This window comes from Melozone crissalis, unplaced genomic scaffold (assembly GCF_028551555.1).
Source record: "Melozone crissalis strain CALT ecotype California unplaced genomic scaffold, PUWL_Pcris_2 ptg000019l_1, whole genome shotgun sequence".
Lineage (NCBI taxonomy): Eukaryota > Metazoa > Chordata > Aves > Passeriformes > Passerellidae > Melozone > Melozone crissalis.
This window is the reverse complement of record NW_026535797.1, coordinates 10,319,188-10,344,450: the sequence shown is the minus strand read 5'-3', so window position 1 is coordinate 10,344,450 and position 25,263 is coordinate 10,319,188. Positions and strand designations below refer to the sequence as shown.

At 40.5% G+C, this 25,263-nt stretch overlaps 1 protein-coding gene across 3 annotated transcripts in view; it reads left to right on the top strand.

Annotated features, from left to right (window-relative positions):
- ADD3 (adducin 3) overlaps positions 1 to 21,082 on the top strand; it is a 92,434-nt gene extending 71,352 nt beyond the window's left edge. For 2 of the 3 annotated variants that reach the window (XM_054277391.1, XM_054277392.1), the window contains 13 exons: positions 7,646 to 7,784; positions 9,180 to 9,331; positions 9,449 to 9,529; positions 10,568 to 10,717; positions 11,562 to 11,705; positions 11,794 to 11,892; positions 12,926 to 13,108; positions 13,346 to 13,603; positions 14,668 to 14,787; positions 16,067 to 16,156; positions 16,854 to 16,974; positions 17,875 to 17,970; positions 18,702 to 21,082. In XM_054277391.1, the coding sequence (XP_054133366.1) occupies positions 7,646 to 7,784; positions 9,180 to 9,331; positions 9,449 to 9,529; positions 10,568 to 10,717; positions 11,562 to 11,705; positions 11,794 to 11,892; positions 12,926 to 13,108; positions 13,346 to 13,603; positions 14,668 to 14,787; positions 16,067 to 16,156; positions 16,854 to 16,974; positions 17,875 to 17,970; positions 18,702 to 18,994 (1,926 nt within the window). In that variant the 3' untranslated portion in view covers positions 18,995 to 21,082. The remainder of the gene's footprint in view (positions 1 to 7,645; positions 7,785 to 9,179; positions 9,332 to 9,448; positions 9,530 to 10,567; positions 10,718 to 11,561; positions 11,706 to 11,793; positions 11,893 to 12,925; positions 13,109 to 13,345; positions 13,604 to 14,667; positions 14,788 to 16,066; positions 16,157 to 16,853; positions 16,975 to 17,874; positions 17,971 to 18,701) is intronic. The other variant, XM_054277393.1, reaches the window with a different exon arrangement.
- The last annotated feature ends 4,181 nt before the right edge of the window (positions 21,083 to 25,263 follow it).

The window sequence follows — 25,263 nt, the reverse complement described above, 5'->3', positions numbered from 1 at the left end:
TTCCAACTTAACTCTGCAGTTAAAAACAGTTTTGTCTGTATGCTAAACAGTCATATGTTGCTTGTTACACAGAGTTACTATGTTTTTCACAGAGCAAAAATATATTTGCTGTACCATCCAACTCCTTACTTCACTTATGGTACACAAGTCCTTCTGGCCTTTATTTCCTTCTAGCATTTCTCTGATGCTGTCACCATAGCAACCAGAAACTCTTAAAGCACTTTTTCAAAAAAGGGCAGTGGTTGTGCAAATATGATGTTTATGAAAACTGAGCAGCCAGTTCAGCACTGAGGAGCTGAGTGAACATAGAGATGGGGAGAAGATCCCCACAGCCATGGTGAAGCAGGGAAGGTGTTGGATGTTTCTGCAGGCAGGCGGCAGTGTCACACTGCTTCCAGCACAGTGGCACCATGTGAAACAACTGTCCACCCAGCAGAAAAGCTTCTACAGGCTTGAACTAGCAGGACAATGTGTGTAACCCAGTGGGAAATTAGGATCAGGGCTTAGGCTGCACTGAGGAATGCCTTCCATCCCTTTATACTGGTGTATTGGAAGGAAAGCTACAGATGAGGATGGAAATAGGAGAGGATAATGTCCTTATATATGAGATAGATAGATAGATAGATAGATAGATAGATAGATAGATAGGTATATATATGTTATGTATATATACTTGTTCATTATTTTTCCTAATGTAAGAAGAAGTTGTGTCTGGAGCGATGAGTGGAACAGCTGTTTCATGTAAACATAAAAATGCCCAGTTACTAAAATTTAAATGTGCAGTTTATGTTTTTAATTTACCAGTGAAGTTTTGTGTGGCTTCTTGAGACCCATTGGATGTGCACTGGCTATTTTTACATATAAAACACAGCTATTTGGAGCTTGGGATTTTTTTTTTTTTCTAAAGTTGAGCTCTGTGTTGGCAGGATCCCATCAGGCTTTACTTTAATTTAGTGCTGGATTTAGAGAGTGTCTACCAACCCACTGTGACTCTGCAGGGAATTCAGGGCCACTCTGGCTTGGTACTGCCATTGCAGGAAGGCTCAGGTGAAACTATCCAGACTGAAAAATTTGGGGGGGTTGTACTGAGGTTAAGAATGTACTTCTGTGCTGTGCCTCCCTTCCTGCCTTGCACATGCACAGCCCCCTGCCTCCCACACTAGCCGGTCTTGCCCAAAAAAACATGGGGAGATAACTATACAGCTTAGCAACTCTTCTATTCAGAGGTCTGCCTTAGCATGCAGCATGCAGGCAGATTTTTCTCCTCAAAAACAAGCAATCCCACCCACACTTGAATTTTTTTTCCTGGATATGTTATTTTCAAACCATCAGGACAGAGATGAAGGATGATTTAATTTATTTTTTTCCCCGGCTTTTGCTGTTTAGCTTACTTTAGTTTGTATCAAGTGAACATCCAGTATTTTTGCAATACCACTCCCTTTTGCGGCAGTTTATTTTCTTAAAAATATCAAAGTCCTTTCAGTTCCTCATATGTTTTGGCTTTTACTGCTCTTTTCTCAGAAGTTCAAAAGCCTTTCACATCCTTCAGAAGCCTCACCCATTGGCCACAAAGGACACACAACCTTTTGCTTCACCTGAGGACCTCCTCACTGGGCAGTCCTCTCACCCTGCAGCTCCCTGCTCTGGCTTTTGTCTTCTCTGACATCTTCCCAGTATTCTGCTGGGAGGTCATGACTCTCCTCCCATTCCAGTAGCTTATTTAGTTGCATGCTTTCATCATACAACCTGTGCAGCATTTTGTTCACCCAGAGGCGAGAGCTCAGTTGATATGTCAGTTGAAAACATACTACAAAATGTCCCTTAAAGATCCCCTGTGCACTGTGACAACATTTTAACTGAGAGGGAGTTTGGGGTCAGGGTAACATTGTCTCAAATCAAGGCCGTGCGCTAGATCTCTGTGGGGACCCAAGAAATCCCCGTGCCCAGCTATCATTCATTTCTGTAGCTGTGGTGAGCACTGTAAATTCACACCAACATCCTGTATCACAAGTGCACATCATGAGAATTTCCCTTCTTTCTATCAAACTGGGTTCCCTTCACTCCACTCTATTTCCATATTGCTCCTTTCCACTTAGTTTGACCTGTGTTTTTTTCTCATTAGATATAAATGCCACCAGATGAACAATACCTGGAAAACCTTGGAAAGCCATGACTGGTGACTTTTCTCCTTGGCTGCAGGAGCATGTGCATCCAGAACACCCTGCAAGAGCTCTGCCATCCCTCCTAGTGCATCCTCACCATATGTGCTCCCACCCTTCCAAGTCCTGCACTTACTGAAAATCCCAGTTAATTATGCTCAGAAATGAGTGAGACCCCTGACGAGCTGAAATTTGATTTCGTCTAGCATTTTACATTTCATTGTACATTCCAATTGCATTCATTATATTTCATTTACATTCCATTTGGAAGGATGTGTGGTATGGCTTTACTCCATGAGAGAACATGAGGGAGGGACCCAGACCCCCATGCAGAGCAGCAGTTGTGTGAGTGGCTGCCTCTGTGTTGGTTGGGATGGGCTTGGCAGAGGAGTTGAGTGCTTCAGGTTTGGCTCTAATCATGGGGTATCTCTAGGCTGCTTATCATAGGAGTGAACACTCTGCTGCAGCTCATGGAGGAAAGCCAGTGTGCACCAGGTTAGAGGAGCTGGAAAAACTGGCACGGGCTGAGCTCTGTGTGGGGAGCGCCTCGCTGTCAGCCCAGTCACTAAATCCAGCCCAGGTACCCTCACCCTTCAGTGCAAGTGAAGAGATTATTATAACTTCAGCTAATTCCCCATACTTACGACCAAGGCTGCTTCTTTTTGTCTTAACCCAGAAGCCCCATCCCCCTTGTTCTCTTTCACAGCATTGACAAACACTTTTTGTGACTGTTATCTTCTCCCCGCCAGCCTTCGCTCCCTGGCGGTTTTTTTGTGGCCAGCTCCACCCTTTTCCACTGAGGGTTCTGGCTGTTTGTATCTAAACTTCAGTCTTGAAAGAGCCTCTAAGGAGCTGTGTTGGCTGTTTCAGTGAAGGTCTTCCTCTCACAGGCAGCCGTGTTTACAGCACGGGAACCAAAATTAACCTCTCTTCTCTCTCGAGGACAAAGTACCAGTTAAGTTTTGAAACTTTTCTTCAGTGGTGGTGATTTGGCTTAGAGACTCTGTGTGGGTATGTTTAGATAAGTTGAATTATGCCCTTTTTAAAAATGGATTTAAGATATTAGAAACTCTGATCAAAATGGGCTAAAGTGAAAATGGTTGAATGGGTTTTTGGATCATTTGGCAGTTTTAAGTCTAACAGCAGTGCTGCTGTTAAAGGTAGGGACCTCACATGTATTTTTTAGCTACTTTCCTGTAGAATGATGTGAAACTGTTTAGTCATTACTGTATTAGTCCTAATGTGAGCACGTGCTTTCCCCTCTTAAAGGTTTGCAGTGGTGTGGAGTATTTGTAGATGACTTGTATACCATTATTATTTGTTTATTTCTACTTCTTTTGGTTGGATACATGTGGAAGTCAGTGGTCAACAAAAAAGAAACAGCATAGGTAGTCAAAATACTTATAAGCCTTTGTACTTCTTAACATCCTTAGAGAGCTGCCTAGCAAGATGAAGAGACTAATACAAAGTTTGTTAGTAACATCGTTATTCTGCACTATGTATGTGTATATCCATGTAAAATAGGTTATTCTAGCAAGTTAATTATTCTAGTTCTTCCTGAAAAATACTAGTTGTCAACTGGTACATGCAGATGTGGCTTTGATTCTTAAAAGCCCAAATTTACACTGTCAGCTCACAGTTAGACTGTACTTCTGAAAGAAAATGGAAGTAAATGAGTCAGAACTGAGCTTGTTAACTTCGCTCTTGACTTTCAGCAGATCTAAGTTGAAAGATTTTTCTATCTAAACTGCCTGAACCTATGATGTGTATTTGGAAGATGATTGCAAATAGTTCTGGAGAAGAACTGTTTTATGATATTAGAAAGACCTTGACCTAATCATCCTACTAATGACTCCATCAAGAAAAGCTGTGTCTGTTCTGCAGGCTGCGCAGTACCATGTAAGGCTCTAAGCTGGTGTAAAAAAGCTGACTACAGTTTTGGAAAGAGTGGAATTCTGGAAGCAGTTTTAGGAACAGGCTGAGCTGCCCTGTTCATTTTTACTCGTGAGTGGTGGGGAAATTCATGTCTCAGAGCAAGCTGGTGGAGTGGGACTCAGAAGGTGGGTGAGATGGAAGCAGAGCAGCAGCCTGCATTCTGCCAAGGTCAGGCTACTCTCTTGGGTGACTAAAGTAAAAGCCCCACTCAGCATCCTCCTGGTTGTGCACCTTGTCTGAAATGTCACTGTTCCTCCTTCCCAGCAGCTGTGAGGGGCCCAGTTCTCACACCATGGGATATTTCCTCTCAGACCTTCAGGCTGATGCTTGAAGTGCTGCTTCAGCACAAACAGGGGGGACCCAGGTGCTTGGCTGGGCAGGTGAGGTCCCTGAAGACAGGAGGATGCTTGTGCAAACAGGAAATGATTCCCAGCTGTGAGGGGTGGGTTAGCCTGGCTACACCCTTGCTGTGTGCAGGCACGGGCAGGTGTTGAGTCCAGCTGTGCTGGCAGGATCATGGGCAGCCAAGAAGTGCTATGCTGCTCACTTTGGGATTTGTACCCCACTGCAGAAAGTCACTGCCCTTAGTGTCTCATGTCTAAAGTTGTCATGGTTTCAAACAAACAAACAAACAAACAAACAAACAAACCAATGCACATGTGCCCAAAGAGCCTACTAAATCCCTGAAACTTTCTCTTGATTGAGCAATGCTGAGCATACATCATGAATACACCAAGGAGTAACATCATTTTTCATTCATCTCACAGTACAGTTTTTCCTTTGTGAGCATTTTCTTGTCAAATACTACATCTGAAATTACCTTTCTGCTTGAAAAATATCTGCTTTGTGCCAGAGCAGCATGTTTGTAATCTTTTTGCAAACATCTCTCTCCAATATGACTTGTATGACTTTTGCTTGATCACTTGTGGGCAGTGTAATGCCACACATATATAAATATATTACAATCTCATGGATTAAAGCAAAACCAAACCATTTGGTCCCCAGGCTCTAGTTATGTTTTTAGATGCAGGCTCCTGCTGCTCTGGTCAGATCCCAGAATCAGAGCCCTGCAAGCTAGTGGTTTTACAGAAATCAGTCTTGTACAGTGAAATAAATATCCAATAAATATCATTCATTTAGTGGCTCTTATTAAAGGTAAATTGTTGACCACAAGAAGGTGGTGCCCTTCATAGGAGCCCACTGGGATAATCAGAAATGGAGGAAGGCTGTGTTAGCACATGTGTTACCTAAGGATATACAGTTCCAAGTTTCAGAGGTCTGTAGCAGTGGATGAAATGTAGTGGAATATTCATAGATACCCATGTGGCAGGCTGAAGGCTGCTAGCAAACATCATTATGCTCTGGCATGTGGATAAATTGCATACCTGATTTTGTGCACTTCATCCATATTCTCACCTGCTTTACAACTCATCCCAAACCTCCATATTTGCTACTTTCCTGCCTCTTACCTATCTTCTCTTATTTCTAAAACTGTTTTTAAGGGAAACTGCTTGCTTGGTTTAACAAAGCTGTTGATACAACACTAAATCCTCATTTGTAGTAGTCTTAGCAAATGTGTAACATACTACTGCTAGCATTAAGGTGCAAAATTAAGCTCAGAAGGAAAATAACATGACCAAAAAGCAGAAGAATTAAAAATACAATATGCAATAAACTAAAAAAATCTTTCTTTCAAAAATTTCCCAAAATATATTGCATTACCTTTTTTTCTGCTATGGAAGTAACATTAATTGTACAGATTAAAAAAACTTCCAGAAATCTGAATATGACTAATAAGAGTTCACTATTAATATTTTTGCAGATCTTTTTAATAGTCCTTGTTGGATTGAAGGAGGAGTAATTTAATATAATGCAGAAAACTGGGCAGCCTGGTCCAGTTCTCTGCTACCCTTGATCTAAAGTTCTTCCTCATGTTGAGCTGGAGCTTTGCACATTTCAGTTTACAGCCATTGCTCCCTGTCCTCCACTTCTCTCCCCCTGTTAGGTTTTTTTCCTCTCTCAGTTCTGTAGTTTTTCCTTTCCTTCTCCTCATTTGCTCCTTTCTCCTGCTGCATAGACCTTACCAACAGCAGCCACAAAAGAGAAAAATGTGACTTTGTTTGTTCATCTTCAGGCTGGTGAGATGTTCTTCAGCTGTTGAGGGGATGCCACGTGAATATTCTGGTCTGCACTGAGAGATCTGTGCAGCAGATCATTCAGAGTCAGTCAAGGGGAGTTTTTAGAGGCTTTACTTTGGAAAATCTAGCAAGTCTCAGGTACAGACATGATCCTGACGAATTATTCTAAGGAGAGCATGGATATCTGAAGAGTTGGGAATTAGGAGTCCTAGAGACTCAACTGTGCAGCTGAGGAGGCTGTATCAGAGTCTTGAGGATGTCTTTGTGGGGTTCGGTAGCACTCTCTCCTGCTGATCAAAACCTGTTGGTGAACAGACCCCAGGGATTGGTGGATTTTGCCCAGCAGAGTGGGTGTTTTGAAGGACTGAATTAAAATTCAGTGAAGAAATTACATTTGTCATACAGAACTGTTTTCTTTCTTTAATTGAGAGCGAGTGCTCTGCCAAGGAAGGCAAACTGAAAGGAGCAATTACTTACAGGGAATAGTCTGGAGTTATAATGGGAGCCAGCTGCGTGGTAAAGACACCAAATGTCTTTTTGGAAGGAACCAGGAGTGTTCACAATCCACCTCAGCTCGCGTTATGTGCAGCTTTGGGCACTGCAAGGTTGGGGAAAAGCTGCAAGATGCTGCCAAGAAGTAATGAGAGGGCTAGAAAATGTAACCTGTAAGTTTGAAGGAACAGAATTTATTGAGTCTAGGAATGTCAGGACTGCAGTGGTCCTAGGACAGGAGTTGGTTGTAGATAGGGAATAATCTGTTTATCATCTCAAAGGAACAGGCTTTGTCCACAGTGCATAGTATATTAAATTTAATAATACTATGAAAACTTTTTCATTATATATTCTGCAAGAGTTTATCTCTTGGGCTTGCAATCACTTTATTCAGAAAAAGAAGGAAGGGTTTTTCCCTTTGGGGATGGAAAAATAGAGAGGATATAGCATTCCTTCTAGTTTTTGCATGTCTGTGATATTACTTGAGCGTGGATAAGCTCCAGTTTTCCAGTTGTTTATAACTTTATCAAATTTGAATGGATTTTCAGAGGGATTACATTATAAAAAAAATATCCAGCACAGAAAGCAACACATCCTGATCGAATTTCAAGTATCTCTTCCAAAATATGGACAATAATGAGTTCAATAATTAAAAAAAAATATATTTTATCTTGTTGTGTACTGGGAAATAGTAAATCCTCTGTGACCAAACTCCTCCTTTCTGCCCCACAAATTGCCAGTACCTAGCATGCAAAGTTTAGGTCAGATGATGAAGTCTGGCAAAGTTAAAACAGCTAAAAACAAATTCTGTGGGGAAGTTTCATGTAACATTAATAAGAGGCAAAACTAGCAGCCCCACCTATTATAGAAATAAGGTTATCAAGGCTGGGTTTCCTTGATGTTTTTCAAATGTTTCTACAGGCTTTTAGAGAAGATCTGGAATGCCTTATTCAAGAACAGATGAAGAAGGGCAATAACCCCACCGGACTGCTTGCATTACAGCAGATTGCTGAGTACATTACAGGGAGCACTTTTACAGGTTTTTCCTCATCTTCACTCAGTAAGTGAATTATACATAAACTGCTCTTTTTTTTTTTTTTTTTTTAATTGTTACCAGGGCTTAGGAGTGCTGGAATCTCCTCTTTCCTTGAATAAAAATTCTGTCAGAGCTTGCTTCAGCTGTGAAGTAGTACAGATGGTGGCCTTAACTTGCCGTTTTAGGCTTCATTCTCTCAAAGTCTTTGATTTGTATAATAATATCCAAAATGGTTGGAATCCTCAAACTCAGTTATTCTATAATTTGTTAATGAAAGTTGAACTGACATAGGGAACAAAGTGTTGTGCTCTGTTTCTATAAGGAGTTCAACATGAATATAAACTGAGATGTGAAATACATTGCCATTTAGTTTCTTAATTTTTCTACTCTTGCATATAGATTGTTGCTAAAAAAAACCCAAGAACTCTGAGGTGGGGAGAATCCCCTGGCAAACTGAATTATCAGATAAACAGCTCCCACAGTTAAGAACAGCTCCTAGTCTGCAGTCTACTTGTGAAGATGTCCCTGGGATCTCGCAGTTAACACCCAAGTTCTTTCCAAGTCATGAAGCACTGAGGCATTCAAGTCAATTTAAGTTCTGTGGGTGGACATCATATGGGAGCTTACAAGCCTGAAGTACAGTGGCAGCTGTCAGCATTCATCATCTTTGGGGATTTGGTCCCAAAATGGTACTTCAGGGTTTATTTAACAAAACGAGTGGAAGAGAACAGAGAGCCCAAATAACCTCGTGTTCACGTCTCTGGTTGGTTACTGAGACTCTGAGTCCCACTGTTGTCTCTGCTGTTTGCCAGGGACAATGGGGACAGATCTCAAAGTGCACACTTCTTTTCTTGAAAACCAAAATGACTTCTAGTTCTTTTGATCTTAACTTTCCCTCTGAACAAAGGTTGTGAGCTTTCAGAAGGCTGTCGTGCATTCGTGAAGGGGAGAGGGGTATGTTTGTGTAGTCACAAGTCAAAGACAGAAATTGATGTTGATGATTTCTCTGTTAAGAGGTGATACCTTCTGTCTAAGGGTTTGAGAACTCTTGCACTAATCCTAATTTCTTCATTAGGGCTGAACTGAAGTGCTAAGACTGAGATATCTCTTCAAATTAGTTTTGCTGGTGTTAGAAGTCTACAAGGAATCTCTTCTCCTGTAACAAAAACAAACCTCAAAGTTTAAAGTAGTAAAGAAGTATAAAAATACTTCATTAGTGACAAATGTCTTAGAGCTCAGTTCCAGTCCTATGTAGGATATTGATTCAGGAGACAGCTCAGGAAAACCTTTATTCAGTCTCATAAACACTGGTACTGCTTCGCTAACCATTTAAATACACTGCATCTGGAAGATCGTGGCATAGCTGGAAATATATTTAATTGTCCAACTGGCCATCATCTGTTTTTGTCTGTTTTTCAGGCCATGGAATGATTACACCCATCAATGACCTACCTGGGGTAGACACCTCCTCGTTTGTTAAGGGAGAAAAACTCACTCGTTGCAAGTTAGCCAGTTTGTACAGATTGGCTGACTTGTTTGGGTGGGCACATTTGCCAAATACCTATATCACAGTAAGTATTTTAGAGAAAAAAAAACTTACTTAGAATCTCACCTATTCATTCAAATTATTTTTCCCTCTGAATAATGTAAATTAGATCAGTAATCCATTTCCTGTCTCTCCTTTGCAGGTAAGAGTAAGCAAAGAACATGACCACATTCTAATTATTCCAAGAGGGCTGTCTTTTTCTGAAGCTTCAGCTTCTAATTTGGTATGTGATTCACCTGCTGTAATAACCAACAAGGCTCATCCTGTTTTCTAAAATACTTTTGTGGCTGCTTAAATGGACTTCTGTAATTATGGTGTTGTTTGGGGTTTTTTAATATTTACCCACCAGATGAAAAGCTGATTAACTGCATAGATAGTAGCAGCCTTTGTTGCCAGTATTTCTTCTTGGGTTTAGTTTTACTTTCTGTTTCTTTGTCTCCAGCTTCCATGTGGAGCAGCAAAGTTTTGTGTTCCTGTCTGATGAAACTCAGCTACACCTCAGTGTAGCCTTTTATAACATGAGAGTGTGGCAACACATGTGAAATGACTCTGTAGGAGTAGTATTATCAGAATCACCTCTTACCTTTGGAAGTGAGCTGATAAAGTCAAATAATCTTCCCCAGGCCCAGTAAATGAGCTGGGTGAAGTTACAGGCTGGTATTTAGGCAGTGGTAGCTGCTAAATCACACATCTTTTGGTGTAGAACCTGCCATATGCTCTTCATGTCAGTGCATAAATGTAAAGAAACTGCCTCAAGGTGAAAGGGGGACCAAAATGAGATTGATACTATTACAGCAAATACAGAACCAAAATACCATGACACATGACCCTGCTGTAGTTTTTTGTTGATCCAGGAATTACTATTTTAATGTTCCAATGAATCCTTGTGCACTGAATATTCTTACTGGAAATTTCTCAGGCTCTGAGTTGTCTTCATATTTAAAACGTAGGAAATGTTAATGGAATACATTTTTGAAAGTCAGAAACAAGGAAAGGTCAGCTAGACTGGAGTAGAATATATGTTGTATCAGGGTCTGATCCTTACTTCTTCCAGGACTGAGCTTCCAGCAGCTGTCAAGGGCAAGTACAGTAGGGTGGTTTATTGACACACACATTCATGGCTGCTCTCCTACTTTTTGTGCTTTGAGCCTTGAGTGTGTGTGGGGAAATTTGATGCTAAATAAGAAAGGAAGGCAATTTTCTAGATAACTGAAGTTGTCACAACCTTTCTGGGTGTCATTTGTGTGTTTGCCTGTTTCAGGTCAAGGTGAACATCCTAGGAGATGTTGTGGACCAGGGGAGCACAGCTCTCAGTATTGACAGTGTGGGCTTCAGTCCGCACGTGGCCATCTACTCCACCCGCCCCGACGTCAGATGTGTCATACACATCCACACCCCTGCCACAGCTGCTGTAAGTCTTCCTTTGGCACAGAATGAAAGGAAACACCTTTGCCTTATGAACTTAGGGCATATTTCTCCTCACAGTAGTTTCATTTTGGTTTTAATATCAACTCTGCCCAGCCCTCTCTCATAGAAGTATGAGAGAGGGCTAGGCCACCACAGTGGAATGGCATCGGAATAAATTGATGCTCAGAGATTATTATACTGAGGTTGAGGAGGTTGTAAAGCAAATAGTTTACACAGGCTTCATTTATAGCATCCTAGATAATATAATGTGCTGTATAAATCATCTTCATTTGCATTATGCAGCTCCATTTTTAAGTGGTTTGATTAGTTGTTACACTCAGTTTGGATTTACCTCAGTATTTAAATGTTATAGTTAACATAAACTTTAAATTGTCTGGATAATAATGCTAAAAATGTAAGCAGGCCTGGAAGAATTGGTTTGAAATAACTAAATTCTTACTATTTTATCTTGAAATGTATATATGTATATACATATATACACATTCCTTGGCTACAGACAAATTATAAAGGAATGAATAATTTCTTTTATACTAGCTTTTTGAAGTAATAAATGTGAGAAAGAAGGGTAAACCATTTAGTAAGCTGAGAATGAAACATGAATAAAATTCACAAAAATTTCCTTCAATAAATATGTGCTTAGACTGGGTGACAGCATCTCTGTCATCCTATTGCAAATCAGGCTGGTGGAGGGGTTGTTTCTAAGCTCTCCCTATGGAGTTTGTCTCTTTTCTGACAAAGTACACCCTGCAAAGGCTTGGGTGGTTGAGATGTGAGTTTTAAGAGTTCCATTTTTCCCTAGTTACCAGCATTTCATTTTCATGAAACAGGTTTCTTCTATGAAATGTGGCATCCTTCCCATATCCCAAGAGGCTCTGATTCTGGGTGATGTTGCTTATTACAACTACCAGGGATCTCTTGATGAACAGGAAGAGAGAATTCAGCTTCAAAAAGTTCTTGGACCCAGTTGCAAGGTATTCAACCTCATTTATGCTCCTCCTAAACAATTTTCATGTCCTGCTCCAGTTTCTACCATTTAACATTAGAATCTTCATTTACTAGGTATTAGTTTTGAGAAACCATGGTGTGGTAACACTAGGAGAGACACTGGAAGAAGCATTCCACTATATTTTCAATGTGCAACTGGCCTGTGAAACACAGGTGAGTGAGAATTTATCTGTGTTTCATTTCAAGCACTTATGCTGCAGAGTTACAGATTGTACCCCAGATGGGAGTTCCTCTTCCATCCCACAGTTTTGGACTTGTGGAATATATACAGTAATCCTGTATACCTGGTCAAAGAGAGACTGGAGTGATCAGGGAATCACTGAGGGAATGGCACAAATACTCACTCTAGGAACACTGACACAGTCTCAGTGGTGTTACACTCCAAAGGGTACAGAAGGTTTTGTTCCATGCTGTGCAGAGTGAGCCTCATGCAGGGAATCTGTCAGATGATAGATTTGCTGGTACTCACTGCATGGGGAAGTGTGACTTAAGATCCAGCTCCTTTACTGAGGCTGAATGTTGTGACAAGAAAAGAAGCTTCTCTCTGTGATCTCAGACTTGTGAAACCAAATTAAAAGAAGGTCTTTAGAGCAGTGGTAGTGGGTGGCATATTTAAAAATAACTTGAATCACAAATTCAGTGTTTCCATTCTGTCTAACTTTAGCTACCTGGTTAGGTATCCAGATATTACCTATTACATGTGAAGAGAGACCACTGAAAGTGTTCTCACCTTTCATAAGTTTTAGGCTCATCCCCAGAAACTTCATCACTTTGTTCTTATTCCCCAGTGATCCTGTCCTCCCTAAGAGGCATTTGGATGTGCAAATGGCAGACTCCCATTCCTCTCCTTCCTTGCCCTACCATTCATTTTGAGTTCAGACACTCTCATTTTGAAACAGCGAGAAAAATAAAAGATTTTTAATCTTGTGATGCAGAGAGATGTTTTTAGGGTACTCTGAAAGCAGGTATTTCAGTCTACCCCTTTTGAAATGCAATTAATAGCAGTTGATATAATGCTTTCTGTAGCTGTCACTTGCTATGTATTTTAATGCAATTTTTGGACAGTAGAAAAATAGCCTGAGAGGTAACCACAGCATGTATTTAAGCAACCTCTTGCTGCAAATTCAGAAAAGCAAACAATACAAAAGCTTTTTCACAAATGAAATGCATTCCTTGATGTGTCCAGGTTCATGCATTGGCTGGAGCAGGTGGGATAGACAATCTCCTACTACTGGATCTGCAGAAGTTCAAGCCTTCCACACACGCCGTGGCAGCAATGGGAGGAGGTGGAGTTAATATGGCTTCACAACAAAAATGGAAAGTTGGGGAGCAAGAATTTGAAGCACTCATGAGGATGCTGGACAACCTGGTGAGAGCCTGTTGCTGGTGGTATCTATGTAGGTCTGTAAGGTTTTGAGTGTAGGATTAGATTTGTAAAGCAAATAATTTTTTAGTCATACTATTTCTGACAGCAGTATTCTGTCTTAATAAGATTTATAATGCTTTGAGCTTCAATTTTGTCCCACCATCTTACAAATATGTAGTAACTTAATAGTAAAAATCTTTAATTTTTTAAACATTCTTTTCTTATTTTTCTCCTCCACAGGGATACAGAACTGGCTATGCCTATAGGCAACCATTAGTCAGGGAAAAACCCAGACATAAGAGTGATGTTGAGATCCCAGCCACTGTGACTGCCTTTTCCTTTGAAGATGATTCAGTCCCACTTTCCCCCCTGAAATTCCTTGCACAGAGGCAACAGAGAGAGAAGACAAGATGGCTGAACTCTCCAAACACATACTTGAAAGTGAATGTGCCTGAGGAGTCCTGGAATGGGGAAACCAGTCCCAGGACTAAGATTACGGTAGGTTGATGTGTTGGACAGTCACTTTGATTTTACCCTACTTGAAGTAAGTTATGCACGGTTTATATGATGAAATCTTGACTAGGATTAGCAAATAAGTTTATTGAGCATATTAAAACAGGCTTTTCAGAGCCTTAATGACATTGGTGCTAAGGGTCTCCTCTCTTACAGGAGAGAGGGGTTGACTGTAAGAGTAACACTTTATGATAAAATTTAACAATTATTTTCACAGTTCTAACCATCTCTTCTAATCTCTGAAGTAGAAAACAGTTTTTCTACCACTTCTTCTTGTGCTATTAGTTATCCACCAAATATAGTAAGGCTTTAAGTCAACCGTGGGTTGTTCTTCTTTCATATGAGGGAGACACAAGCTCTAATTCATTTCTTGCTGTCCTCTTTCTATTTGTGAGCCTACTGAAAACAGCTTTTGAAAGGTCTGTTCGTGCTACAGGCTTTCAATGATGATGAAGATTTTCCCCCTCCTGCAGCTCAGCAAGATGCTTACACTTCTTTTCCTGCCTGCAGAGAGGTGGCCCTCGTGGGACTGCAGAGCGTGTTAATGCTCCTCAGCTACTCCCAGTACAACTGTAAAACCTTCAGCTCCTCCTGCTGGCAGGCTGGCAGGTTTCTAAACTTGAGCTGGGGAAAAAAACCCTCAGAACCCTGCCTGAGAAGGGAAAAAAACTGTAGTCAATGTGTAGTCAGCAGAGATGGAAGATGGTTGCATGAACAAGGGCTCTGATCTACATGCCAGTTACTAGAAAGTGTGATCCTTTCTAAATACAGCATCATTAATACAGAGCTAACACTGCATTTTTCAGGAATGTATGTCAGTATTTGCAAAAAGTAGTCATGTTCAAGGCAACTTAAATCCTCTTGGGCAAACACACAAACCTGTAAAGGAATTGGGGTTATTTTTTTAGGTGTCATGTGGAATTGAAAATAAAGTCAGAAAGTCCTTTCTTGATATCTCTTCTTTAACAGAAAAACAACACAGAGAATTGTTCCTTTCCACCATACTGGGTGTTTTAGCTTCTGTCCTTTTTTTTTTTTTCCTTTTTAAGTGGATGAAAGCTGATGACTCCTCCAAGACTAGTGGAGGAACGCCAATCAAAATTGAAGATCCAAACCAATTTGTTCCTCTAAACACAAACCCAAGTGAAGTGTTGGAAAAGAGAAATAAGGTAAAATGAACTGAAAATTGTAACATTTCCAAATAAAATTATGTGTTCAAGTAATGATTCAGCAGAGCAGTAAAATAACATTTTCAAATGTTTTGATTTTATTAAGAAGGTTCTTACACTATATGTGATTTTTGGCAGCAAAAACATGTATTTAAATGTGTGATATACATAAAATCTGTAGATACATATGCAATATTTATATATTTAAATCTTGAGTGTAATAGTCTGATGAAAGATGAGTGTTAACTCTGGAAATTATAGATTGGGAATGGTAGTCCCTGTTATTTAGCTTTTTATTTAGTAGATAATTAGGTGTCAACACCAACAGAATTGCTGTGCATCATCTGCAGCATGATTCAGTCTCAGACTCTAATCTTGTTCTGTTCTGTTTTAATTTCCCTAGTGCTTGTTAAGCTGGAATTTCTAATGGCAGTAAAAAAAAAAAAGAAAATGAGAGATTATTGTTGCATCTCTCTGTAAACAGAAATATCTCTCTGCCTTTCCCTTCCAGCATGAAAGACACTGATTATCAGACTGACCAAATACTCCACCCTCAGCATAACTATATTAACAGATATTCAGGACACTTTTCATTGGATTGCATATCTTTTTCTTTCTTGGAAAGCACTGTATCAGTGTCCTTGGGGACTGAAGTGGAGTTAGAAGGAGCAACTCCCTTCCTCAGAACTGGAAAGGCGCCCTCTGATCATCCAGAGATTAATAAGACAAGTCCAAGGCAATGATTTTTAAATTCATGCATGCCACTGGCTCACAGAGGGTTTATTCCTAATTCTCTGCTGTAGGATTTTCTTAATATGATCTGTATTGGTATTTATATCTGATCTGTCAATCTCTTAAGCTCTGACAATTAGAAGCCAGGGCTGTTAGTTTAGGGAAAACAATCAACTATTCACAGAAGGAAAAACTTTACCAACCTTGTGACCACAGAGTTTCCTCCAGTAGCTGAACATGCATCCTTTATGGGGGGGAGAGGACAGCTCAGGGGCTATTCCTGGGAGCTTATTTCTAAATGTTGGCTTGCATGAAGTGCAAGAACTGGGACTGGGGTAAATATTTGTGAGTACTGAAAGAGCCAAACAACATATGCTGTGTATTCAGAGGTGGAAGAAGAGTTCTTCATTTTTAGGTGCAGCAGCACATCTTGACTCTCCAGCCATTCACTGCTGCCTGTGTTAGTGACTTTGCAAAGTCACTGATGGGCATAGGGTTTGTGAAAGAGAAATATCTTTTTCTAACCTGGTTTATTTTCTCTCTATAGATAAGGGAGCAAAACCGATATGACCTAAAGACAGCAGGACCTCAGTCTCAGCTGCTCGCAGGGATTGTAGTGGATAAAAAGCCAAGTTCAGTGAGTATAACATAATTAACTAATTTACAGCTGCTCAGGTTATTTGGCTGCCTGTCTTTCAAATGTCAGCTTGGACCATTTTTGTTGTGAATGTTTTGTTAGAACTGATTATTTTAATGCCAGTTTTTGAGGTGTGATACATCTTATTCATGTTTCATTTTAAAGGTTTAGAAAGTTAGTTTCAAATTGAGATGTGCATGTTAAGTTTGCCACCATTAATGTTAATGAAGTAGAATCCTTGTCTAAGCTCATTTAAGTGAGAGAGGAAGAACTTTGGAATGCATGGGGCCAAAAATAGCCTTCATTAGTCTGTGGAAGTGATGCTAAAGATAACAATTGAGTCCAAGAAGTAGCTGAGTTAAAAAGGTGGGGTGTGACAATGTGAAAGGCAGCTTTCATTAGAAACAGGCTTCTTATTGGGAGAGAGGGTTTCCACTTTCTTACCTGCCCATATTAATCTTTTCTTGAATAGAATATATTCCAAACACTATAGATATCCCTAATGAGGTTATCCAACATACTGTGGTGAATTGGAATTCTAAGAGTTTCCAGCTACCCAACAGTTAGTACATCTGTGTTTTAATCTGTGTTCCCTGCCAAAACTTTGTCATCAAATTTTGGCTAAAAAAAAGACCTGAACTTTTGCTTGTTTTTTCATATTTTTTAACTGTTAAATTCTGTGGCTTTCTCTTCCCAGCCAGTGCAGTTTGATGATGAGCACGCGCCGCCAGCACCGCCCAACCCGTTCAGCCACCTCACCGAAAAGGAACTGGAAGAGTACAAGAAAACCATTGAGCGCAAGCAGCAGGGCTTGGAAGGTCAGCAGTGTGGTTTGAGTTGCTGGGGTTTACATTTTAATAATAAGCCTGAAAATATCTACTGTAAAAAATGTGTACATGGTAATTATTAGCATATACTGCTGGCAACTAGCTTAGGACTAATCATTCCTTGAGGTGGTAGAATTCTTTTGTTAAATGTGATTCGTTCTTTTATTTTAGTTAGTGCTGAAATTAAAGCAATTAAAGGTTTGCAGAGAAATGGGGTTGACTAAAGCACAATTAACCATAATGAATTTTTGTGTCAGAATCATAGAATAACTTAAGGTGGAAGAGTCCACAAAAGTCATCTTAATCCAGCTCCTCCTCAGAGCTGATACTAAAGTTAGATCAAGTGTCCAAGTCTGTGCCCAACTGAGCAAAAGTTTACTGAGATGTTTGGCCCTGGCTTCTCTAATTTTACTTCTGTTCTCTCAGTGTGCAAGTCTCATCTACTTTCACTTTTCATATCTTCTTCCAATACTACTGTTCCATAGAGAATTACTAATTCAGAGTTGATTTTAATTTTTAACAATAGCACTTACTGTGAATTCTTCTTCACTAATACTGTGTAATAAAACAACTTTGCTATATGTCACACTCAGAATATAGTGTAACTGCTTACTGTACCCGCAGACTCTGACAAGATAAAACCATGGGGCTTGAATGCAGTCCTGCCACCTTTTTTAATGCTTTCTAATAAAGAACTAATATATACCAATTTTTATCAGATAAAACAATCCATAATTCTTTAGAGTTTCAACTGTTTATTGTAATTTTGTGTTGTTGTCAGCATGAGCAACACAAAGCTGTAGCAGACCTGTAAATCTTGTAGCATTAACACTGACACTCTTGCTTGATTTTCACTTTTGCTTGGCTACTAACTCACATCTTGTCCTGCAGATGCTGAACAGGAATTATTCTCAGATGACGGTTCATCTGTGTCACAAATTCAGTCACAAACTCAATCCCCGCAAAATGTCCCAGAAAGATTAGAAGGTATTCCATGCAATTTCTGTTTGATGCCAAGGGCTCCAATAACCCAAGTCCTCGACTCTTCTGCTGCCCTTTTACAGTTGCATGAAGTCAACTGAGTCAAAAGGAGCCCTCTTTTGTAAAGTTTGGGTGGTACTCTGTCCAGAAAACTATTTTTTCCCAATTTTTTCTAATACAACATTCTCATAAACAGAAAGCAACTCAGGGCGTGCTGAAACTTAGATATTAACCAGGTGGAGCAAACAGATATTATATTTGATTTTACTGAAAATGTTAAGAATGGTTCTTTTGCCTAAGACTTTTCCAGAAGTCTAAGTAGGCATTTTAAAAGGCAAGTTCTCCAATGCCTTCTATATGGATTGGCTGTGTTTTCATAAATCAGTCTCTTGCAGTAACATGTAATTCTGACTGTGCTTGAGGCTGTGTATGCTGTGTAGACTGTATTTGTACATACTCTATACAGCTTGATTTGTACATACTCTATACAGCTTGAGCTGTGTATGCACCTGGCAGAGATAAGGTTAAATTTTTCAGCCCCTTTTCCCTTAATGACATTTTGACTGTGTTATCTGCTTACAGCAACTAAGGCTGTGGATAAAGGGGAAAAAACCACATCTAAGCACTTCGGGTTTCATTCTTTGGATCACAGTCCAGACTCTCAGGCTTTGTCTCAACACTGGGTTTTGTTGCATGAAAGTGTACATAAATAATTTCTAAATCATTTGCTCTTTCAGAAAATCATGAGGATTTCTACACCCAGAATGCCAACCTAATATCTGTGGAGATGCCAGTTGTGGTGGTGAACGGGAAGGAAGATGCACACGACGTGGAAGAGGATCTCACCAGGAGGGTCAGTCAGTTGAGTACTGTGGAGAGCGTGGAGATTACCATTAAAGGCTCTGAAAAAATAGAGGAGGCTCTGTCCCCTGAAGGGTCACCTTCCAAATCTCCTTCAAAGAAAAAGAAGAAATTCCGCACCCCATCCTTCCTGAAAAAGAGTAAAAAGAAGGAGAAGGTGGAAGCATAAGTGCAGTTCTGTGGTGAGGAGACATTGCACATTTTAAACCTTTAAGTTGACCATTAACAGCGTAGTGTTAGGGGTGTGCAGTAAACTGGACTTTTAACCTAAACAAGTAGAAACTGGAAGAGGTTTTGCTTTAAAGAAACCAAACAAAGAGACAAACAAGAAAACCTTTCATGTTAATTGCAAATTAATTCATCTCTCACTTAGCTGTGTCCAAAATTGCTATGAGGGTTGGAAACATTGATTAGTTTCATGTAGAACTACACTGGCAGGTGCTCAATTACCATCATAGCAAGGTCAAATACCATCACAGTATGCAGCAGCCAGTTCTGCTCAGAGTATTTTGCAGACCTGAAAATTTTCAGTACAGTTAAAGTCTTTATTAAAGTTGCTGTTGAGTGATCATATGACTTTTTAAAACTGCTGTCTCATTTGGAAACCAGATCATACATTTTTGTATTGTGGTTTTTGACCATATATTTTGTGTTTCTGTACCCCTATTTGAATGGGTACATATTAACAGCACACCTTTACATCTTTTTTAAGATTAGCTCATATAGAAATAATATACACTGGCACATAATACTAGGGGAAAAACTGTGTAAGAGAAAGTTTATTTGGAACTATACAAAATGTCTAAAGAATTCCATTATTCAATAACTTTTTTGCCAAATATTTCATTTTAGTGAAATATAATTTTTGAAGACTTCTTTTTTATTCTATCAGTTGGGGCGGGGGAAACCCTTATTTTTCAAGAAGGGGGATTTTATACACTTAACATTGATAATTTAGTTTAACTGACAAAACAAAAAGAAGATTTTATATGTTCAAATGTTTGTATACCATTCAGTATAAAGGTATTATAAGCATGTGAACCAAGCATTTAATAGTTAGAGTGTATTTAAGAATGCTTGGTTTAGAGTATACTTAAATATAATTCAGGAATCCAGGGACTTCAAAATCAAAGGATAAAAGCATATAAAATTGAACTGAATTCATGTTTAAAAATTATTTGTGGGTTGTTCTTTTTCTCTCTCATGGTATTGCTAATGAATGAAGAAAAATAATCTCTTAACATAACCAAATGAAGGAAACAAAAATGTTAAAAGGGAAAGTGAAATAGTAGGGAAATAGGAGGAGACAAAGAAAGTAAAAGTTCGGTGATTATTTTTTTTAAATATATGATACGGATTGCGGGATATTTTTATTAAATCAGCAGAGTGACATTTCCATATTAGATGTTTTAAATAATTTGTATGGATTCATGCAGAGTGCAACACTTTGGGGTTTTTTCTTCAGTTTCATTCAAGTTGTAAAAGGGTCTCGTGAATCTGTGTTGTCCTTTGGATGAACCCAGAGCAAATCAGAGCCTAGTGCCATGGGTAAGGGTGGTACTGCCACTTACTCATTTTTACTTGTGTTGTCATTTTAGTACTTTTACTGTATTGTAAATACAAACTAAACATAGAGATTAACATAGGGGTTTCTTCGCTGTGTCAAATGTCTGTAAATCAGTCATCCAATAGGAAGTACATCTTTTAAGATCCATGTGATTCCCAAATTACCGGTTGAAATATTATACAATATATAATTGTTAAATATGGCTGGAGAGTGGTTTGGCATGCAAAAATGTTGATTATAGCATGTTTGGGGGCTGGTTAGCTTTGACCGTGTAAGTGTGATAATGCAATGTTGGAATGGATCCTGGAAACAATTTTCTAGCTGTCACTAAATACTGGAATCAGTGTTTTTAATCATAGTGGAAACTTTCAGTTGCTTACTTTGTTTTTTTATGTTCTACATTATTTGTGTTGTATTACAACATATGTAGAAACAGTAACCTGTGAACTACGCTTTTCATAACTTTTTTAAAAATATATCTAAATGAATGCAATGTGCATAAATATTTTTTAAAATGCAACCGTGAACTATTTGCACCTTTTGCTAATGCCTCTATTTACTTGCTTTGGCATAAAGAATGAGCCAGCCAACTCTTGTGTCCTGTGGAAAATATATAAATGTTATCTGAAATTGCTCATAGATGTAATGCTAATTAATGTTAAATCACAAATAAACAGTATTTTAAATAGATGGATTTCATATAGCAGCCTTTTGTTTATGCACTTACATCTTTTGCTTGTAGAGAAGATGCTTTGATTTTGCATGTTGCTTCTCAAGAATTTATTCTGGAGAGGACTTCTTGCTTGTGTTTATCCTAAGAGCTGTGCAAGAAAATGACCTGATCTTGTGTTGAACAGCTTTTGTCTCTGTCACAGGTGCTGGAAAGAGGACAGGCCCTTGGTAAAAGGCAGGGCACTGCCAGGCAGTTGTTCTGAGCCCAGGGGGGTCAGTGCTTGCCCATCCTGGGCTGCCTCCTGCTCTGCAGCACCATGGCATCACAGGTGACATGAGGGACTGGGGTGGTTTTAGTGCTGAGTGAGTACAGAGCAAGGAAATAGATCAAAGAAATTACCCTTTTTAATTATTGGTAAAACAAAGGTTTCCTTATAGAAAAAGCTTAATGCAAAGTTATTTGAAGATATCTGTCATGCCCTGCCAACATATGGTGTATGTTGGAGCCTGTGAAGCTGCAGGAGTTGCAGTGTTTTGTTTTTGTAGCTGTATCAACTCTGTGAAATGTCTTTAAGGACTGCACAATGTTTATTTTCCTTGTCCTTCCACAAATCAGCCTTTTGTTTCTGTTTACAAGAAAGTCAAAATTCAGTCCTCTGAGTCTGGTGACAGTTTGATGAACTTGGTCCCTATGTCATAGAATAATTTTGGTTTAGCATTTTAAATAAATCTTGACCAAGATTTTAGTATTTTTCTGACTATAATTTGTTTCCAGAAGCATCTACAATCTTTTTAGTGCTGCACTAATGTGTAAGTAAACACTGTATCCACCCAGAGGAGTGTCCACTGTAAGGCCAAGGACATACATAATTTACTTCTTCAGGTTCTTTTTATTCCCATGAGTCTACAAACCACATCAGACCCTTCATTTTCACTTACATCTTACTCCTTCACAGTGTTACTTGAAGGATCTGAGATTCTGCAAGCCACAGCATGGAAATAAAGGATGCCTGTTTGTAACAGTCATAATAAACATTAAAACTTAAGTTTTGGGAAGTAGTAGCCCTTGGACAGATGAGCTTCAAAATGGATCATTAATATGATAGGAAATAATTATTGTCATTAGGCTGCTTAACCCAAGAGAGAGCAATAGAGAGAAGCAGTGTATACTGTGAGGAATTGCATGCCAGCTACCAAGAAAGAACATTAAAAAGGATTTATAAAGCTGTACATCCAGGTGATGGCCTGTTGTTGTCTTTTACAGACTTCCAGCTGTTCTGGAGATAAGTGTTACATAGCAAAGCAGATTTTGCAGAATCTGCAGAATGAGCTGTGTCAGGCTTTAGATGGCACAAGGAGACAGAATAATGTCATGGTTAGGACTGTAATAGACCATTTTGACTCATATTTTCCTGCCTTGCCTGTTGAGACCATTACACACTGTTGAGCACATGGCATAAATTGCTGTCATCTCTGGGGCAGGTAGTTGAGGATTTTCTATTTTCTGCATATCTAGTTTGCAAAACTGTTGAGTTTTCACTATTTGAGCCCATGGAAACTTCTCAAACAGGATGTGCCGTGGTGTATCCAAGGACAGTGAGAAAGGGCCCAGTGTCCCATGCTGTGCACGTGGGTCTGATGGAAACTTCTGACGTGAGCACCGATGTTCTCTCTCTTCCTTTCTGCGGACTGGCAGGGAAACACATCCCTCACCCGTGGGGCTGCTGTGTGGGTTGGTGTTTGTCCTTTCAAAGGCGCAGGGTGCTCCCAGAGGTGCAGGGCTCTGGAGGGCAGTGGCCAGGAGCTGCCTGGCCGTGTGTGCGTGGGGGCAGCTGGAGCGGGGCCAGCCTGGCCGTGGGCATTGCCCCGGGCACAGCAGCACACTGGGAGCACCAGGACAGCATCCAGTGAGGGTGGGCACTTCTGGCATGCTGCCTGTCCCACAACCTGCAGGAACTGCTCTGCCAGAGACTTGCGGCTGGGCCAAACTTGCACAGGCTCTTGGGGGAACAGTAGAAAGCCCATCCTCAATATAAACATTGCTCAGCCCTTCGCCACAGTTTCTAATCTCAATTGCAAAGCTAGAAATAATTTAAGTTTCCAAGAGAAAAGATTGACAGATTACAATATGAAAAAACTTGTATTTTTGTACAGCCTTGTCCTTTGGAAGTGTTGGGGTACGACAGCTGTGCTTTTTACATGTGCCGGCAGTACGTGCAAACACACCCAGGCAGTTTTCACGTGGAGCAGCACACAGCATGGACAGCTTCGGTCAAGTTTGATCAACTTAAACGCAAACTAAACAAAGCCTGATGATGGGAACTGGAGGTTGAACAAGAGTTCACACTCTGAAATTGTGGCTGAGAGTTCCAAAGTCAAGCAGAGCCTCTGGGAGGTGGGAATTCAAGCGGCCTTTAGGTGGCATCAGACCCTCGCGTTTGCTGCCTTTGTTCCCTCCCCGCAATCGCAAAGCCACCAACAAAGCGCTTTCAAAGAAGGTATTTTTGGTGGAGATTTTGCGGGCTTTATTCCAGTTCCAGTGCAGAGAGATGAAAGCAGACATCTGGCTGCTGGACTCATTTTCTATATTGATTCATTTCAAAATCCAGCAATGGAGCAGGCTTTGTCAGGGAGGCAAGGCTCCTCCTCTCCCCTCCATCCTTTTGCAACCAGCTAAGAATGCTGGTGAAGTTTTTTTGAACTTTTTAACTCACTCCACTAAGCAGAATAATATCCATTTGTTCAGCATTTTCTCTCTATCAGCCTTACCCACAGGCCAGAGAGTTCTCAGTGGTTCTGGAGGGTGGAGCAGAAGTCACAGGAGTCCCCAGTGAAAGAGCTCTGGTGCCAAAGGTCCCCGCACCCTTCTGTCTCACCTGCTCCCACATCCTGAATTCCAGGTGCGTTTCCTTTCACATTTGCAGTGGTAACTCGATACAACTGCGTGTCTCTGGACTCTGCTGGAGCTTTTGCAAATTTTTAATTTGCAAATGTTATTTGTAAAAACAAAACTTGTGCCCTGGGTTATCAGGATGGTGAGTGGTTGAACTCTGTAAGGAGCAAGTGAAATTCTCTGGGGTGGTGACGTGTTCCTGGGCATGGTCCTGACCGCTCCCAGCCCAGGCTGACATTGCCAGCTGGTGCTGGCTGTGACCTTTGGCATGTCAGCTGCTGGCTGCTCTCTGACCTCCCAGGCACAGCTCTCATCCCTCTCCTCCCAAAGGTACAGAAAGTTCAAACATCCACTTAAGTGAGCTGCTTAACTTAATGGCCTGGCTTTTCTAGAAAGGCTGAGCACTTAGCCATGCCAGGGAGAGCTGCAGAGGAGCAAGTTGTTGAGCCCTCAGCTGCGTGCAGTGAGAGCCAAGTAATCCCTGAGCTGCAGGGGAAATGCAGCTCCCAACATCAGCATTTTGAGCTGTGCTTGAGGACCTTGCAGGGGCTGAATTTCTCAGTGGAATCCTGTCAGTCCAGGCCCTTCCCTCTCCTCCATGCCCTCACTGGGGTGGAAGAGGAGAGGTTGCTGCAGATGGCTGAATTTCTGTGTCCAGGCTGCTGAGAGCAGCTGACTGATCCCTAATAAACATGCCATGGGCAGGGTCTCTGAGTGTTAATGGCAGTGTGGGGACCTGCCTGGGCTTGTCTCTTGAGCTGGTGTTTGGCACAGGGGCACTAAAGCTCGGGGACACTTCAGGTCCCTGCACAATGGCCATGTGGGGCAGACATGTACCCAGACAGGTGCTGAGCATCTCAGAGGTGCTCCAGGGAACCAAAGCCACCTCATCTCCTGAATTGTACCTTTGCTGAGTGCCAAAAAGGACCTACAGAAAACTCTGAACACACTGCAGCAGCTGCAGTTTATACACAGTGCTTTGCCCTTGGATGTTGGACACTTTCAGCCCCAATCCTTCTTTAAGTGGATGGACAAGACAGAAGCTGGCTGTTAAATCCACTCAGCAGAATGGGAATGTGGGACAATAACTCCCTTTCCCAAACAGGAACTACCAATTTCTTATTCCAGTGAGTCTAAGCATCCTCCCCTTTCTAGCAGGCAGAGGTACAGTGTTTTCAATACTTACTCTTTCCATCTGGCTAGACAGCTCTCTCAAACACCAATACCTATAATTACATATATTATGTATATTTGTATATACATATTACACATGCTAATTATATCTACAAAGGCATTAAAACATTTA